The sequence below is a fragment of the Staurois parvus genome, unplaced genomic scaffold, assembly GCF_062004578.1.
Source record: "Staurois parvus isolate SC_StPar_1 unplaced genomic scaffold, SC_StPar_1.0 ptg000059l, whole genome shotgun sequence".
Lineage (NCBI taxonomy): Eukaryota > Metazoa > Chordata > Amphibia > Anura > Ranidae > Staurois > Staurois parvus.
In genome coordinates this window covers 14,514,159-14,533,224 of record NW_028317855.1, presented here as the reverse complement: position 1 = coordinate 14,533,224, position 19,066 = coordinate 14,514,159, and the positions used below count along the sequence as shown (strand labels likewise).

The following is a 19,066-nucleotide window of genomic DNA, read 5'->3' as shown; positions in this document are numbered from 1 at the left end:
AAGGAATAGGAACTGAAGGGTTATCTCCGCAATGGGACACACAAAAATAAACCCTGACAGGCGTTATCCCCCTCCTTTTCTCTCTCCAAAAATTAAAAAGAAAAAGTGTTGCCTTTAGTGACACTTTAACAGGCTACGTTAGTACCTCAGTTTGACAAGCCAAAGTGTTGGGGTGGGGATTGTCTCCCCAGAATCATCTTTGGCCTTAAAAGGAGGGGATCCTATGTCTGCCTAGAGCATAGGCCTTTTGAGGAGGGGTTGCTGACAGTCTACAGTGAGCTGGTAAGTGGGTAATGTTGCCAGTTCACTTGAATGACTCTCGTTCACCAGTAAAGTGAATCGCTGAACCCCAGCTAAGGCTGGCCATAGACAGAGCGAATTGTGTTCTCTCGGCAGGGAAAGCCGTCCCGCCAGGAGAATACAGTGATCATTGTTAGCGGCTATAACAGCCTCTAGCAATAATCGCATGTAAAATTTGGCAGGCTGATTGTACCCAAGTTGATCGATCGATTAACTTGGATAAATTCAGCCTGCCCATACATTTTCGAATCTCGGCTGGCCCATTCTGAACCTGCCGACATTCTATGGCTGTCTATAGCCAGCTTAAGAGTTGTGACTCATGCAAATTGATTTGCACATTCTTAGGACATTTCATACAGTGTTCTCAGAAGAACTATGGGTAAATGATTAGTATTGCTATCTGGAGTCATTTGTGATACAGCGGCAGCTAGAAAAGCTGATCTCAGATATGTGAACCAGTCTGTGATCCTTTTTACTTTCATTTTCATATAACTGTTGTCTGGTGTAGCTCATTCTTTTGTTTTTTATTATGAGATGGCTTGCCATGCACAAGGCTCTTTGTCCACTACAAGGCCATTCTACGTAATACAGTTGAATGTTAGACAACAGTTCTTATCTGGGAGGTGAGTGAAGAAGGTTACACAGAACAGTACAAGCCATTGAAATCAGACACAGAAAACACTAGTCATTTTTACTGTGTAAACTGCTATGAATAGATTTCTTGTGGTTAGTACCAAGAAAGGATTATAATCTATATTTTAGTCTATTATATAAAACACACATTTTATGCAGCAGTTTAAGAACATACAATTCACAATAGACTATGCTCTAGAAGGGCCTTGCAGGCTGATATCCCTACCACCTTCATATATGCACACGCTACCTAGGAACATTACAAAAGTAGGATGAGGTTGCTACTCTACATTTCTAACTATTCCCAGTTGTAAGTAAGGAGCTTTATAGAGAAAACTTCAGATTTGTATAGTTCCTCTCACAATGGAGCAATTCTTTGATTAGGAGACCTCAAGGATGATCAATATTGGCAAGAACATTCAAAATTAATGATGTATAGTGCTGTGATTGTAAATTGGGTCTCCCAATAGTTCCAGGATCTATTGCTGATGGCTGAGATGTTATGCTAACCACTAAATATTGGGAGTAATTTGTCAGTGGGCTTGAAAAATTGCAGCAACCATACCTGCAAGGATGCACTTATATTTTGGGTTACAGCAGTCTCAGGGGTTTTTTTCATTATGAATGTTTCACTAAGTTTGGACTGGGCTTAGGACTGTGTTTCCTGCATCCAGCAATGTAGATCTATGGGAAAAAAATGAATTTCCTGAGGAAATCCTGAAATGGGTGAGTTGACTGTGCACACTGCTTTATTACGCACACACTTTTTACTAGAGGAATGGCAGGAAGCTTTTTCTTTTTTCCTTACACCAAGCCTATGTGGTGCAAAAAAAGGTTTTAGACAGCAGTAATTTTAGTAATTTCCTGCCCTATTTCAGGGTTAGACTAGAGGAAGCAGTAGGAACAGAGGAAGGGCTGGTCACATTTGAATGCCCCAACAAGCAACATTGTATATACACATTTGTGTATGTATGTATGTGTGTGTATGTGTGTGTGTGTGTGTATGTATATGTGTATATATATATATATATATATATATATATATATATATATATATATACACACACTCAGTTTGTTTTAACCTCCAAGAAAAAGCTGTAGCTGGCCAAAAGTTTAAAGCACAGGGAAAAGAAATACAGATTCTGTGCATATTTTCCTGGGAAAAATCCAACAAGGCTTTGCCTACAGGTAGTGGGAAATGTATCATTTTATAGCAATAAACTAGCTGTAAATGAAACATTTCTACAGATGTTAGGATATCATTGCAGGTGGCAAACAAGTTTTCAAGAATTATCTTGTGTACTAAAATTGTTAAACTGCACAAGCTTACAAACTCTGATTTACTGATGTTTAGCTCTGGATCATACACATGGTTCAGTGTAAAACAATCATCCCTTTCATTGAGCTGTTTCCAGCCTTATATCCTTCAATTTCTTTCATGTCCCACCATTGAGTATGACAACTGCTACAAATAATGTGTTACATTATGAACCTAGGATCTGTTAATAAAGATGAATGTCCTCCCCAGTAGTCTTGTGCCCTCTGGCTCTCTATTAACGAAAGCTGCATGTCCATTGACCCTAGACTTCCTAGTTAATTAAATACAAGAGCTAGTAGGGATACATTATGTATTGTATTAGCCATAGAACTTCACATATAAATGAAAGTACAGTATTAAAGCCATCTGGAATAGTTTAATGAAGTAATCATGAAATGGGATAATTTCATATTACCAGAGATGGCACTTTGCTTGTCCAGGTCAAAGTTATCGCTGTAAGCACTGGCATACAATATGCTCGACGTTTGACAATTTTTAGAGAATAAATGCACATTCTCATAGAAACAGAACAAAAGCATAATCACCACAAAAGTGGTGAGTCTGCACATCAAGTGATCATCAAAATTCTGTTTAAAATTTGTCCCACAAAATAAAACCTGATTGGTAACTTTGTGCAGAACTTTTTTTTCTCCAGTTTTAAAGATAAGTCCCCACAGACATGGGCAATGTAGTGGTTAGCACTCCTGCCTTGCAGCACTAGTGTCCCTCGGTTTGTAAGTGTCTTAGACAGAACATTTACAAACTCCAAAGACATGTTGGACATAGGCCCTAGTTTGTGTATGTATGTATGTATGTATGCGAGCTAACCATAATAGGCTCTGGGCTGTGTTGCAGTGCAAAAAGGGTACATAGAAAACAATTGTGTGTGTAAAATCATGAGTCAGTGCACTATGTGTGAACTGCCACTTACAGAACCTTACAGGTTTGTTTTTCTTGCACTTTGTTTATTCAGTGCTGTTGGTTTTTGGCAGGCTCTTTACAGTCACTTCCTGTGTAGGGTAATTCTTTTATTCCTTTGTTCTCTTTTGTAATGATGACAATAGTAGACCATGAAAAGATAAATAGTGCTGTGCTACTCACTAAACCTAACCATAAAGCAAAAAGTAAACACCTGACAGAACCTCTAACTAAGGCGATATAAGTGCATACCTAGAGAATAACCAAACACAAGTGAATGAAAATATCCAAACAGACTAGATGCCCTGCTAGGCAATACCAAATATGAACAAATCAATAAGTGCAACTTCATATGTGCAAATAAACAATCTGAGTGATATATATCAAGGCATAAATAAAAATAATAATGATAATTTTTATATATATATATATATATATATATATAAATAAAACAATAGCACACAAAATAAAAAGAAAATGTTGAATAATAAACACCTGACCCTCAACCCCCATGACAATCTATGAATAAATGTCCGTAAATGTAATAAAAATCAAGATCTGTAATGCAGAAAAGTCTTCAAATCAGCATATATTCCACTTGAACATTGATCACCCTGAAACATCCTCCACCAGCTAGCGTGCACGCTCACCTCCCATTTTGACCTATAGGGAATATAGGTCAAATGCGCTTTAATAACCCGAAATCCAACCAGCTCTCCTCTGTAAGCATACTTTCACTGGCTTCTTCTCCAATTCCTCATCAGAAATCCATGTTAAAAAAACATCAAAGGATATCCCATAGTGTAATACATCATGTTTAATGTATAAAACCAGGTATAGAATACTCAACTTTTAAAATCAGGCCAGCAGACCCATACAAGCATTTTTAATAAAATACATAGGAACAGGTGTACCAAGACGGCAGCCACCGTCTAGAAATGATGTCACCACACTTCCTTCATATGTGTTATATCATGAATCACATAACTTCCACAGCAATAAGCATCCTTATGAGATGTCCTTTGATATCCTCTTGATTTTTACTACATTTATGAAACATTTATTCACAGACTGTCAGTGGGTTGAGGGCTCAGCCAGGTGTTTATTCAACACTTTTTATTTTGTGTGCTTTGTTATATATAAATGTATCATTATTATTATTTTTATTTATGCCTTGATATATATCACTGAGATTGTCTATTGGCACATATGTTGAAGCTTTATTGATTTGTTCATATTTGGTATTGCCTAGCAGGGCATCTAGTCTGTTTAGATATTTTCATTCACTTGTGTTTGGTTATTCTCTAGGTATGCACTTATATCACCTTAGGGGCTCTGTCAGGTGTTTACTTTTTGCTTTATGGTTAGGGTTAGTGAGTAGCGCAGCACTATTTATCTATTAATTAATTTTTGTTGTGTTGTGGAAACACAATTTGGTGTTTGCAGCCATTCTTAGTTTATCATATTTGATTTGGTAGCGCAAGAGGATTTTTTCTTTATTTATTGGTAATAGTAGACCATGCCTGCCTAATATGTGTTGAACAAGCCACTTGTAGTCTCCATTGAAAGGCAGGGTGACAATGAAGTACACTGGGCAGACCGAGACAGAACATTGTCACTCTAACAGCAGGTGCCTGATCAAGGAAGTTCATGGCAGGATAAGCCGGTATTATTTCAATGAAAGTTGCAGGTTTGAAAATATTGAAAATGACTGTTGAAACTGCAATAACAACCTTTTTCTGTGAGATTTTAGTGATTGGGTTCACATTTTCTTTAATTCTGAGTAAGCTCCAACCCAGATTGACACATAGCTTACACAGGGACAGTCGGGGCTCCAGCAGGTGAACAGAGGTGGCAAGGAGTGAATGGATTACAGGTCATGATAGGTTCATAAACTGAGCATACACAGACAGAGCCCTTTCTGCTCTATGGGTGGCCGGGAGTAAATGGATTCTGCTGTCTGTTTACACTTGACTGCTCTCTGATCTGAGCCACCTAGACGGAGGACCACAGATCCCCTTCTGTTTTAATTTAGTGGATCATATCGGAAGTAGGCAGGTGCAAATGGATACAAGTCCATTTATACCTGATGATCCATAGGGGTGAATGGGCCATTTGATTAGGTCTGCAGACCCCAAACTGCTTGCTGTGGGGGCACCCGACAGGAAGTAGGGGCCAGGAGAGCCTGCGGGGGACCCGAGAAGAGGAGGATCCAGGCTGCTCTGTGTAAAACCACTGCACACAGCAGGTAAGTAGAGACATGTTTGTTATTTTTTCTAAAAAAAAAAAAAGCCTTTGGAATCACTTGAAACTATAATTTGATACCTCTTTCTGTGTGACCATAAAGCAAATATTTTCTTAAATTCTTCTAATCACTGAGGAAGTGATTAACTCATAACATTGTTTTTGTTGACAAGGGTACCTGTTTAATGCTTAGATGTACAGTTTGAGATAAGAGAAAAATTCCACTATGGATAGACAGTAAAGTTGGAACATGCATGAATTGCTGGAATGTAGACATTTTCATGCAGTGTGAAGTCTCATGGGATCTGTGAACGTAGAAAAAAAAACAAACTTTTATGATAATTTGAAAAGTATGCGTGATGAATCTATATGGCACAGATCCTTTTCCGTAGTTGTCAGCACATCAAAATATAATTGGAATGCCTCATATTGTGCTACAGTGTTTCATGACTAAGCATGTGAGCTCTAATAAATACCGTGACTCCTGCCTTGGGTAATACTGAAGGAATTATGGATCATTGTCAGTTTAAGGACAACAGAAGTAGTTTGTTGAATGCTATACATTTAACAGCTCTGAAAAGATATTCAATAACTGAACTTCCCTTCCATTTTCATGTTGTTGACAGCTTGGCAGCACTATCAAAGTAGGAAGGGCCATTGATGAGTGAATCTATTGCAAATCAGCAAACTATTAAATTACCCCAATATGTGCATGAAGTTTTGTCCACTCTGCGGGGAGTCATGTAATTCATAAGTCAAGATTGCATGGTTTTCTGTATTTTTTTTTTTATTAGATTGGTCATATTCAGCGAATTCAAAATATTTCAAATGAGCAATTTTGATTCAATGATCACTACTAAGGACCACTTTTATTACAAGGAAGTTTGTTCTTCCTTCTTTTTAAGCTGTAGGTGTGATAGAAAACAAAAGTAAAACAATATTTCATTCAGATGAGAAAACAAAGTAGATTTAAACAAAATATTTGTTGCAAACTATTTTGTAAATTATTTGGATTTATGCCTAACTGGGTAGCAAATTACTGAGCCACCAAGGATCTATGTACCACTTGCAATCTACAGACCCATTTTGTAGGAATCTTATCTTTTACAATGTTTTTTAAAAGTATTTAGTAACATGTTGACTGTGTAGGGTATTCCTATTTATGGAAAAAAAATCAGAATACCTACATTGTTGTACAGTAAATGCGTTTACCCCAACCAGAACCCTTTATAATTTATTTATTTATTCTTATTTAATGATATGTATCTTGTTGTCAGAACATATGTCTTTGTTGCTCTTCTGCTGTTCAGATCTTCACTCAACACATATACAGGCAGCAGTCCTCACCATGTAATTATAAGCAGTGAATTTCTACAATTTAGATAATCCTCTGCTGTTCCACAGCAGGAAGACTTGACAGTTCATTTTTCAAAAGGCAGAGCAATTGGTGCAATAGGGATTCCAAAAGTAATTTGCAATTTTGTGAGCTTTTTAAGTCCTTTAAAATAGTTCATTTAGTTGTGCTTTTTCTTATTTGCCGTTGTTGCATGCCTTTGATTATGTTAACATCATTAAATATTTGTAGGGGGACTTAAAGTGGGACTTTAGTCAGACATTAAGTCCTGCTAGATCACTTCAGGCTGGTATAATTATGTAAAACATTAAATATAAGTACCTATACTGTTTAAAATCCGTAATACACTAGCTCAACCTGCTCTGCACATGCTCAGTTGCTCTCTGTTTTTAGGCACCACCAAATTTGTAGAGACAATCTGCTGACAGCCTAAAGAATTACTGCTGCTCAGGGCTTCTGAGCTTCAGCAAAATGGCAGCCTCCAGCAAGGAGAAACTGCAAAAATGCTGAAGGCAATTTAGAGTGCACACTAGTTTTGGTTCCATAGGTAAATATTAATGAGGAATATATGTTCTTTGCTAAATAACATTATTTTTTAGTTAGTTGTGTTGGGAAAGTTCCACTTTACAGTGACTAAAAACTAACTGGTTTAAAAAAAAAATTATGCGAGTATGTATTCTTTCCTGAAAAACTTACCTTCTATTGCTGCCAGCCTCCTCTAACTTCAATTTTTTTATGCTTCTGTAATCCATCTTCCTATTGGAGGGTGGCTTGTTTGTTCTCCATGGCCCCACTGTATGTAGGAATGTAGCCACCCACCCTTGTTGGCTCCAAAGATGGACTAATGGAAGTGTAGTGTGCATAGCATACACATAACCACTGCTTGTTATAAGCAAACAGAATTGCAGAAGAAAGGGAGAGGTTTGTCAGCTCATGGAGGCAGTAAGAAATAAATTCATGTAAAATTTAATTACATTAAGTATAGATGTGTATGGATTATTTTTGGAGAAAAAAAAGAGATGTTTAGTGTCACTTTAGCGCCAGATTCTAAGCTATAATTCTTTGCCATTCTGCATGATTCTTAATTTTGTTATAAATGTTGAGTCTTACTGCCTTTCCAGTATTGTAGTGTTTATACCTGAAGTTGAAAGCTTATGTCTTTGATAAAGTGGATATAATTTATAACACCAGGTAGTATTTTTCTGGTATGTGCTAATATGCCTTATGGGTACAGGATGGGAACATGCCATAAGCAACTGAAATATATGCCAAGTGGTGGTAATTCGAAATAAATAGAAGTTGCTGATTAGTTTCTTGTTCTGAGTTTATGTAATTTTGCAAGTTCTCAGCATTTAGTTTTTAGTTTATTTTAATGTAATGATGTCTTGTGTCTTATTTAATTACCATGTAATGTACCACACTGTAGCTTGTTGCTTCAATGTTCTACTCTATTGTGAATGTATATGTTTTGTATTGAAAAATCAATCATATTTAAAACACCTTAAAAAAACGAAAGTTCTGTCATGCTAATTTACCACTGTTTAATCACAAAAGTTTTATATATAAATAATATTATAGGCCTTGTGTAGTATTTTATCTGTAAACCTAGGAACATCCACATAGCTAGAGCATTCACTTAAAGTTAACTTTTCTCCTAGAAACCTGAAAGATCTGCAGAGCAGACAAAGGATTTGAGAGATAACATTGTTCATAGATTTCATGTCATAGGCAGTGTGCTAAACTACATTGTGACCTTTGGAACCATTTACAGCTTTTGCAGAGCTGCTTGGAGTAAAGATAAGAGTATTAAATCAGAAAGTTTGTCCAGAAAGAAAACTATAGAAAAAACATTTTTTTTCATTTTGGATAGGGCAAGGGAGGGTTATAACCCCTGTCACATTTTTTTTGCCATCTGTGTCCTGTTGGGGAGATTTCCCTCTACTTTCTGTCCTATAGACAAACAGGAAGTGAGCAGAAATTCCTGCAAAGTAAGCGAATCCTTTGGGGCCTCCAGGTCACCAGAACTAGTGTCCCCATTGGAAGATTTCCCCTCTATTACTTTTCTGGGGACAACCCAAAATTTGGGATTTTACTTTCACTTTTGATAATACCAGTAAAATGGACAAATAGAGAGGGTCAATCTTCCTAAAGAAGATTGTACGGCGTTTGTACAATCAGATTGTGAGATTGTCTAGATTGTAAGCTCGAAAGAGTAGGGCCCTCTAACCCCTTGTGTGCTGTTTGTTGTTGCTGTACTGTTTCATGTATTGTCCCCCCCCCCCCTCTATTGTACAGCGCTGAGCAAACCCTTTGGCGCTATATAAACTCGATGTAGTAATAATAATAATGTATGACCAGCTTTAGAGGGGATATATTTTATTTAGGGGAGATTGCTTCTCCACTCCTGGTGTGTCTACAGGATAGGAAATAAAGTGAAATCTTTCTAATGGGACACAAAAACAAATCTCTATTTAAAATGGAAAAAAAAAGTGTGGGCTTTTACATAGCTTGGCTGACAAATGCCTGTCTAGATCAGTGGATGGGCATTTTTTTTCATACAGGAAGCCTTAGGTTTAAACCCGTGATGCCATCCAAACAAACATGCTACAAGAGATAGTCAGGAACTGCAGATGACCGCAGGAGATGATCAGAGACTGTGAACATTCTGTAAGACATGTTGGAGGCTGGAGACCTACTTCAGGAGACAGTCATAAATTGGAGATACATTACACAAGACTGCTAGAGATCAATGCTATTACAGCACCTTTACAAGTGATTAACTTCGCCTTTGCCCTCTGTACAGCCCCTTAAAGGATAAGTTCCCCTTTCATAACATGTTACACCAATACATGTTATGATCAGATGGGCCCCAACTCCCCCACTTTGATAGCTAGCAGGGGATCGTCTTCCCCCTCGCTTCCCCCTCGTCTTCCCCCTTGTCTTCCCCCTTAGCCTTGTGGGGCTTCACCCGCCCGTCCGCGTCACTCATTCACTGTTCTGTGAATGAGAGATTACAAATCCCGGCAGCCTTAGTGGCTGTCAGCTTGTAGTTCTCAGTGTGAGTGCCGTGGTAGCTCATTGAGTCTTCCTGTCGTGCATCCTGTATGGGCAAGCAGTTATACTGACAGGTCTGCAGGAGTCCTGCATAGCACCAGCGATCAATGGTTTACAGGCTCCAGCAACAAAAAATAATAAATGCACATTTTTTTTAACTGCAAAAAAAGTATTTTTTTTTTTTTCGTATAAAGGTGAAATTATCCTTTTAAGAATGATTTGTGACAAACTTCACATTTCTTTCATTAAGATCCTTTATAAAAGATCGGAGGGCAAAAATACATGAACAGCGATAGACCGCACAAGAAATAGTAAGATAGTGTTAAAGAAATAAACCAAACTTTAACTGCTAGAACTTTTTGTTTGCTTCATTGGCCTATGCAAGCACAAAACAATAAATAATAGACATCACTCCAAATAGCTAACTTTAATTTTCCTATATTTGTGAGAGGAATATTCATATAGAGACATAACAGTACATCGGAGTACCTGCACAAGATCTCCCCACAGTTCCTCTATCTAGACCAGGGGTATCAAACTGGCTGCCCTCCAGCTGTTGCGAAACTACAAGTCCTATCATGCCTCTGGGGAGTCATGCTTGTAATTGTCAATCTTGCAATGCCTCATGGGACTTGTAGTTTGGCAACAGCTGGAGGGCCGCCAGTTTGACACCCATGATCTAGTCAAAGGGAAACTCTCAGTTATAAGCATCATATACATTTTGATTAGAACAAGGAGGAGATCCAGACTAAAATTACAATTATTTTAATGATTGAAAGAAGTTTCTGTTTGTAGTTGTGGGTCAGAAAGCCTTTGCTGGGGGTTATACTTATAAATTTATTTATTTTTTGGTAAATTTGCCAAATGTAATATTTAGGTTACTGGGTTTAAATGATACTCACTGACTCTGTCTTCTACTATTCGTTTGTAGGATGGTTCACTTGGAAACATTGATGACCTCGCTGAGCAGTACGCTGATTACTACAACACTTGTTTCACAGACGTGTGCGAGAGAATGGAGGAACTGCGCAGACGCCATGTTTCCCAGGATCTTGAAACGGTGAGCTAACATTAAATACACATGGTTTGCATTGGCTAAGCCGGTATCAAAAGAGAAAGGAATTCTGTCCAAAAAGTACAGTGAGATGTAAATGTAAAGTGTTAATTACATTTATCTCCACGCTATCCATTCCGAGATCAGGCTGTACTAAAATGGGGACGGGTCCACAGTGGCACCATTAGCTCAATGCTTCAGATTCAACTCATGCAGAATTAGCTGAGCACTGGTACCAAAGCACTCTGGGCACAGTTTTAGAAGTGCTATATCTTGGACAGGACAGCATGAAGGTATGTGTAACTAAAATATGTAAACCCTAATATAAAAATCTTTAATTGGTGGCATACACTTCTGCATGTCCAGTGGCTTTCTCCTTTCCCATTGCAGACTTGTTTGTATCCAGTTTATATGTTGAGATCCTGCTAGTGTGAAGCCTTCCGCTTCTTGGGTAACAATGCTATCTTTACTGTGTGTCTATGCAAGAGCAGCGTTTTGACCCTAGGATGTGCACTCCTGCTGCAGAACACACATATGTGTTGACACACAGAGTTCCAGTGTGTTTGCTTGATTGCTGTCTTTTTACATCTGCTGTACAGTCACGCAGAGCAGGCCTGTCCACAGACCGTCTCATGTAGCTGATTGCTAACCTTCAATCTCCTAGGCTGTGGACAAACAGAATCCAGGGCAAAGAGTTGCAGTACTATGCACAGCACAATAATTTTGAATTAAGAAATTATAAATTTGCAAAAAAGATTTACGGTAAGAAAATCTTAGACTGTAATATATAGAGATAGATCGTGAACGAGAATAAATAGAGCGCTATACCAATACCTATAATGACTAAGAAATGTATCAGACCCTTCAATTACATTAACATTTTTTGGTTCAGTTACTCTTTAACACTTTGCAATTATCCCTGCTGTCTATTTTAAAATTAATTGTTGATTTTGACCTGTATACTGCCATTTACTTTGTAGCCTTTATACACTTTTATGTTGTTTTATTTTTCTCTGGCTATTATGTCTCAAATGCAAAATGCCATAAATAAAGGAATTACAAAAAAAATAATTGTTGAAACTGTCCTGGGATACAAATATCAATGTGCCGTTTCAAACACGTGACATTTGCATATATTTCCTATACTGTTTAAAAAGTTTCACTATTTTTAAGGCTAATTTGTACATTCCCGTTTGTTTCAAAATTTATTTTATTGTAATTTACTGCTAGTTATATGACAATAAAAAAGGAAGACTAGTCCTACATCTGCTGACAGTTTTTTTTTTTTTTATAAATCAACTCCAGAAAAAGTTCCATTAGGTTCAGCCAATTTCAACTGCTAAAAATGTCTGTCCCTAGTTGCCAATGGAAACTAAAAATCTGGACCAGGCTGCACTGTGTCTGATAAAACTAGAAATTAAAATCTTGTATTCTGAAATTTGGTGACAAGTCACAGGAAGACCTGGCTGTAACAATTGATTTTCTTTGGCGACCAGAAGTTAGGAAAGCTATTTCCGTTACACAGTGTGGTTGTCTAGAACAGGGATCTCCAGGCCACGGCCCACGGGCCACATCTGCCCGCAACCCACCTAGACTCTGTCAACACTGCAGACACATCACTGCCAATCTGCTTGCTTTTCAAAACGCCTGCTGTTCTTGGCTATGAGTACGGCAAGTCCTGGCAAACAAAGCCGGTCCCCCCACCCCTTCCCATGCTGCCATGCTGTGAATTGGTTTTTAGGACTGTCCTAACAATCAATGACATCATCAGCACAGCACCTCATGGCATCCACCCTCTGTTTTGTATTAGCGATCCTTCCGCTTTCAACCTGCTTGTGTAGGATTGGGGGGAAGACGGGAGGTTCAAAAGAGGTCTAGTGTGCTTGTACTGTCACAGCAATGTAAGAAGCAATTGGGGGCAATGTACTGGACATAAATGTGCAACAGATATGCATATATCCAGGAGACTCTGATGGGAACACAGATATGGGAGACTCTGATGGGAACACAGATATGGGAGACTCTGATGGGGGACACTGATATGGGGGAGACTCTGATGGAGGACACAGATGTGCAGAAAGGCTCTGATGAGGACACAGATGTGCAGAAAGATCCTGATGGGGACACAGATGTGCAAGGAGACTCTGATGGGGACACAGATGTGCAAGGAGACTCTGAAAAGGACACAGATGTGCAAGGAGTCTCTGATGAGGACACAGTTGTAAGGGGGAATCTGAGAGAGACACAGATATAAAGGTCTTTTAATAAAGTTACTTTTCTTTTGTTCTCAATCATATCATGCTGGTTATGAAACAGATTGTATTCATTTTTTTTTTTATTTTGTTCATTCATTTAAAAAATAACTGAATAAATAACTTTTTTTGTCCAGCCCTTGAATATTTGTAAAATTCACAGTGTGGCCCTCCTGTTGAAAAGTTTGGAGACCCCTGGCCTAGACCCTAAAGACTTTAAAAGGATTTCCCACAGAAAACAAAATGCCATGCAGTGATACTGATCTTTTTCTTTGGTCTGCCTTAGTCACACTTGAATTCACTTTGGGGTATTGTACAGATGTGTATATTGATTTAGGAGACTCTTTTGCATGTTTCTTAAAAAATAACTCCACTTTTTCTGGAGAAAAAAAAAGCAAAAAACAAATAGCATTTACAATAGCTATACAAGCCATGTTCTAAATTAATGATGTTAAAATTACCTTTCCCTTTCAATCTGCAGTGGTGTAATTTTTCTGTAAAATTCAATGTCAAACTGGAGACCTTCTATACACAGTTGGTGCATAGAACTCTCCTAGAAACTTCACTTCCTGCTTGTGTGATTGGCTTACTGATTTTCCCAGACCACTGCACTAAGATACGTCAGATTTTAGGCATCCTCTGCAACAAAAATTTCAGCTTCAGTGAGATACTTACAAAGGGTTAATCACTTCTAAGGGAATGTATACCCTGTACTTTCCTCATTAGAGTACTGTAAGTGCATAAGCTGATAATTAATAATAAAAAGTCACTCCCGTTCAGATTCACTATGCACACAACAAACCGCTATTTCTTCAGGGGGAATGTTTGTTTTTTTTTCTCAACAAATGTAAAGTTACATTTTAAGGCAGCAGAAGACTGTACTTATGCACAAAATAGCAATCAATTTTTTGTAGTTGGCTCAATTGAATTGCAGATTCTGATTAGCTAGTATGACTGACTACACTTTGCATATTAGCATTGCGCTTTGCACTAGCCTAATTCTAGGGAATGCTAGAGAGAATTGGCATGTAAATGTAACTATATTTGTTTTCTAATTCCCACTAGCGTTTCCCAGAATTTTTACATCGTATCTCTTGTCACAATATGCAGTTTATTTTTATAAATTGGCCCCTAAGTGTCCCAACATGGTTTAGAATGGAGATTTAGTGGGTTAAAGTGGTTTTAAACCCCAAACAAAAAATGTAGTATATTTCAGCTTACCGATCATTAGATGTCATGGCTGCATCAGTTTTCTTTTCTTTGGCCTTTGCTTTCACCTGGTGATCTGGCCAGTAATCCACCTCCTGTAATAGACACCACTGTGGGTGATGTGCGCAGCAGACAGCAGCATTGTCAGTCTGGGGGGAGGGGAGCGTTAGATGTAAAAGCAGATTTAAATACACTAATAAATAGAAGCCAAACTCCAACTCACAATTCAGTTACAGCAAACTTTTTTTTTTTTCTTTTTTTGAGATACAGGTTTTAAATATATAAATAAAAGTTGATCATTTTAATCACCCCTGCTTGTGTTAAATGGTCTGTCTCATCCATGTAAACTGATACATTCTGCTGGAAAGCTTGTGCTTCTGAAAAATAGCAGACTTGCTGGCTGGATTACCAGATGAAAATAGAAGAAAGAATGCCTAAAAAAGGAAATGAATGCAGTCATTACATCTAAGAATTGGTAGGCTGCAATACAATAACTGTTTGCTTTTGGGTTTTTATACCACTTTAAGGTATGGCGTTGGATCAAGGGTATGTACCTGTTCATACCATTTTAATAATGTTTATAGTAAGTAGAGAGAAAGGGAAAGTTATGGGAAGAACAATCCAGTATTGCTACACAGGTTGTAGTTAAGTGCTTAGTTAAGTCAATTGACCTTTTAAAGTGTGAATTATTTTACTGAAGTTGATTTAGATGGCTTCTCCTTCTTTCTATGTAAAATGGCAAAACAACCAAAATATGCAAAAAAAGTTTGCTGCAGCAACCAAAACAATTTACTTAACTGTTTCTAAAACCCAATGGTATGAAAATGCAAAATGTTTATTATTATTATTACACAGTATTTATAAAGCGCCAACAGTTCGCTCAGTGCTGTACATTACAATGGGAGACAGAACATGCGACAGTACAATAACAATACAATGCGAAACACGAGGGGTTTGAGGGCCCTGCTCCTTGGAGCTTACAATCTAGGAGAGGAGCTTTTGATAATGTCTACTTTTACACAGGAAGCTATGTTGGTTTTTGATCAATGTTACAATTTTATAAACACATATTGTATACTCTTTTTCCATTATTTGCATTTATTCTATTTTAATATAGTAACATTTATTACAGCATGCCTCCATGACATTGCAGAAAAGGCTGATTTTAATAGAAAGCCCAGCACTGCCTACATACTGGTTTGATAGTATGTAGGCTGACATTTCTTTTCCCTAGTCAATTCAAGCTTCTGTTAAGTCAACTTTCAGAAAAGTGGCAAATGAAGCATCTGCTTGTTACTTGCTGACTGTAAGTAGTAAATATGAAGTAATCATTTGTTATATTTCATATTTTACCAGACTAAAAACTTGATCAGTCCTCAACCCAATGCATAAAGAAAATAAATTAAAACACTTCACATTCCCTTAAATTTTAAATGTTATTACCCAGAATGCCTATGAGTTATGTTTATTTGGAATGTAAATTTCATTCCAAATAAATTTTTTATTGGTGGATGGTTTATTCATATTGTTATCTCCTCAGTACTGTTCCCTATCACTGAGTACAAGAGAATGGAAAGCTAAATAAGTTTGGAAACAAATGAAGATTTGAGCTTTCAGACAGAAAAGCCATTTGTGTAAATCGCTGATGATGTTTAAATGTTCATATACTAGAATTGTAATTAAGCTCTTGGTCGTCTTAGGAATGATTTGTTCTTACAACCTGTTCTGTTGAATTCACATTTCCAGGCTGGAGATAGTGCCTCTGGCTGGCCGCTCTTCAGAGCATAGAAACCTAGTTAGAGATAAGTGAAATGAAAGAACTCTATAAATCATGCTGGCCAAAGCCTGATTTATAGTGAACTTAATGGAAGATAGCAACTGTTCTAGTTTTGTAGTTTTCTGTGAAGCTCCTGTGGGTGATACATTGGTCTCAGTCTGAAAAGAAGGCTGGGTGTAGTTTTATGTAGAGGAAAACAATACACCATTATCTCACAGAGGATCTGTTCTGTGCTTATTTCTATAAAGTATTGGTAGATATTCCTGTGTTCAGATAGCTGCCTGGAAATGGGGAAATTAAAGGCGGATCATATTATTGAAAGAAAATACCGAGTTAAAGAAAACCTATCGTGAGAGAGAGGTTTATCTTAACTTTTGAAAATTCTGCAACAAATGTGTAAATAAGGAATTCTTTACCTTTCCCTAGTTTACCTACATGTTCCAGTTGAATGAGTCACATAGTGTTGAAGAAAGTACATAGGAAACAGCCAAGCAACTAGAATTTTCAAAGAAAGGTTGACCGTGTCAGCCCCCATGTATCTCTTGACAGGCTTAATTTAAGCATAATGCTAATTATTCATATTTTAGTAACATGTGGCGTATAGAGATGCCAAGATTGGTTTCTAAAGAAAAGTACAGAAAACCCTGTTTAAAGCAAACTGTATGATACGCTGTTTTCCCTAGTGTTAGGGAGTGTTTTACATTGTCCATTAAGAGTCATTGTTTATTCCTTGAGGGTGGAGTTGGTCTCTGCAAAACAATAAATATCAGATGAGTGCTTATAAATTAGATTCAGAAATATTGTAATATCTGGATATACCCTGGAAACAAATGTTGTCATATATGCAAGGGTATATATAGCTTGCTTTAGCTATCACCAGTCACTCTGTGCTGAGAAGGGAGGAAAATTTGACACAAAAAGCATGACTAAAGGACAAACTTTTTTGGGGATAGAATCAGGGTTTTATTCTCTAATTGCCCTGTTCTCCAGTGTCACCAGGAATGAACATGAGCGTAGAACCAAATTTGGAGTTACCACCAGAACAGTAATAGAGTGGAAATCCTCCAATTGAGGATGTTTGTCCCTGTGACAAATGTCTAAGATGGGATTTTCCTTGCATTAAAAATATATCCTCTCACTTCTTGTTGATCCTACAGAATAGATAGTGAAAGTGATTCTAAATGTTCCATTACAATAAATGAATAAATAAAAACATGTTATACTTACCTGCTCTGTGCAATGGTTTTGCACAGAGCAGTCCCGGTCCTTCTGTTCTTTTGGTCCCCCATCAGCACTACTGGCTCCAGGTTTGTGGATAAGACAAACAGAGCATGGCTTGGCCCCGCCCCCACTCCCCCTCACTGGCTGTGATTGATAGATATATGTGTGTATGTGTGTATATGTATATATATATATATATATATATATACACACACACACACAGTGGATATAGAGAAGAATCACCCCCTTTTAAAATAGTGATAAAATAATCTTAAAATAATCTTTTTACAGCCTGAAATCAAGGCAGGCACAGTTTTTGTTTTTGTTATGTATTTAGTCAGTGCTACTTATAACATCCGAATGAAAGATATAACACCACCATGTCAGAAGAAAAAAAATAAAAACCAGAATCTCTGAGATGGGAAAAGGATCATCCCCCCTCCTAAAAATGACTTGTCAACTCAAACAGGGGTAGCTAATCACCTTCTCAATAGCGCACAAAGCCATTTGACTTTTAACTCTGAAGCAGTTGCAGGAATTTATATCAGAATGGTCATTGTGTGCATGTGACAACAGTATCATGAATTCTGCACGAATGTGGCTTGTATGGGAGGGTTGCAAGAAAAAAGCCACTTCTCAAGAAAGGCCGCATGCAGTCACGACTGAAGTTTGCCAAAACGCACCTTGAAGATTCTGAGGCCACATGGCAAAAGGAGTTATGATTACATGAGACTAAAATAGAATTATTTGGCCTCAACACTAAACGATATGTCTGGCGGAAATCCAGTATAGCTCACCATCCAAATAACACCACTCCTACACTAAAGCATGGAGGTGGTAATATACTGTTATGGGGTGTTTCAATGCAGCAGGGACTGGAGCACTTGTCAGGATAGAAGGATAGAAGGAAAAATGGATGGGACAAAATACTGTCAAATTCTTGAGGAAAATCTGCTGCCCTCTGCAAGAAAGTTGTCAATGGGAAGAAGGATTACCTTTCAACATGACAATGACCTGAAGGACATAGCAAAAATGACCACATAGTGGTTAAAGGAGATAAAGGTGAAGGTCCTTCCATGACTTAGTCAGAGCCCAGATTTGAACCCCTTTGAAAATCTGTATAATGACTTGAAGACTGCAATTCACAAAACGTTGCCATTCAATTTAACTGAGCTTGAGCAGTTCTGCAAAGAATAGTGGGCAAATATTGCAAAGTCTACATGTGCAAAGTTAGTAGAGACATATCCTGACAGACTAAAGGCTGTAATTAAAGCAAAAAATGTTTCAACAAAATACTGACACCAGGAGTGATCCTTTTTCCAACTCAGTAATTCTGGTTTTTAATTTATTTTTATTTTTTTCTGACATGTTGGTGATAAAGCTTTCACTTGGATGTTATTAATTGCACAGCTGGATAAAACAAAAGCTGTGTCTGTCTTCATATGATTCAGTCTTCAAAGCAACAAAATGTGATTATTTTAAAGGGGGGGGGGGTGTGATTCTTTTCTATACCCACTGTATATCTATCAGTGTGTGTGTGTGTGTATATATATATATATATATATATACACTGCTCAAAAAAATTAAAGGAACACTTTTTAATCAGAAATAAAATTAACAGGTGCACTAGATGGGCAACAAAGAGAACCCCCCAAAACAGGAAAGCTTTTACAGGTGGAGGCCACTGACATTTGTTTCCCTACTCCTCTTTTGTGACTGTTTTTCACTAGTT

At 37.6% G+C, this 19,066-nt stretch overlaps 1 protein-coding gene across 6 annotated transcripts in view; it reads left to right on the top strand.

Moving 5' to 3' along the window:
- The window catches only part of SASH1 (SAM and SH3 domain containing 1), a 1,153,074-nt gene that overhangs the window by 896,451 nt on the left and 237,557 nt on the right, over positions 1-19,066 (top strand). For all 6 annotated transcript variants that reach the window (XM_089668633.1, XM_089668628.1, XM_089668631.1 and 3 more), the window contains exon 2: positions 10,753-10,881. In XM_089668633.1, the coding sequence (XP_089524759.1) occupies positions 10,753-10,881 (129 nt within the window). The remainder of the gene's footprint in view (positions 1-10,752; positions 10,882-19,066) is intronic.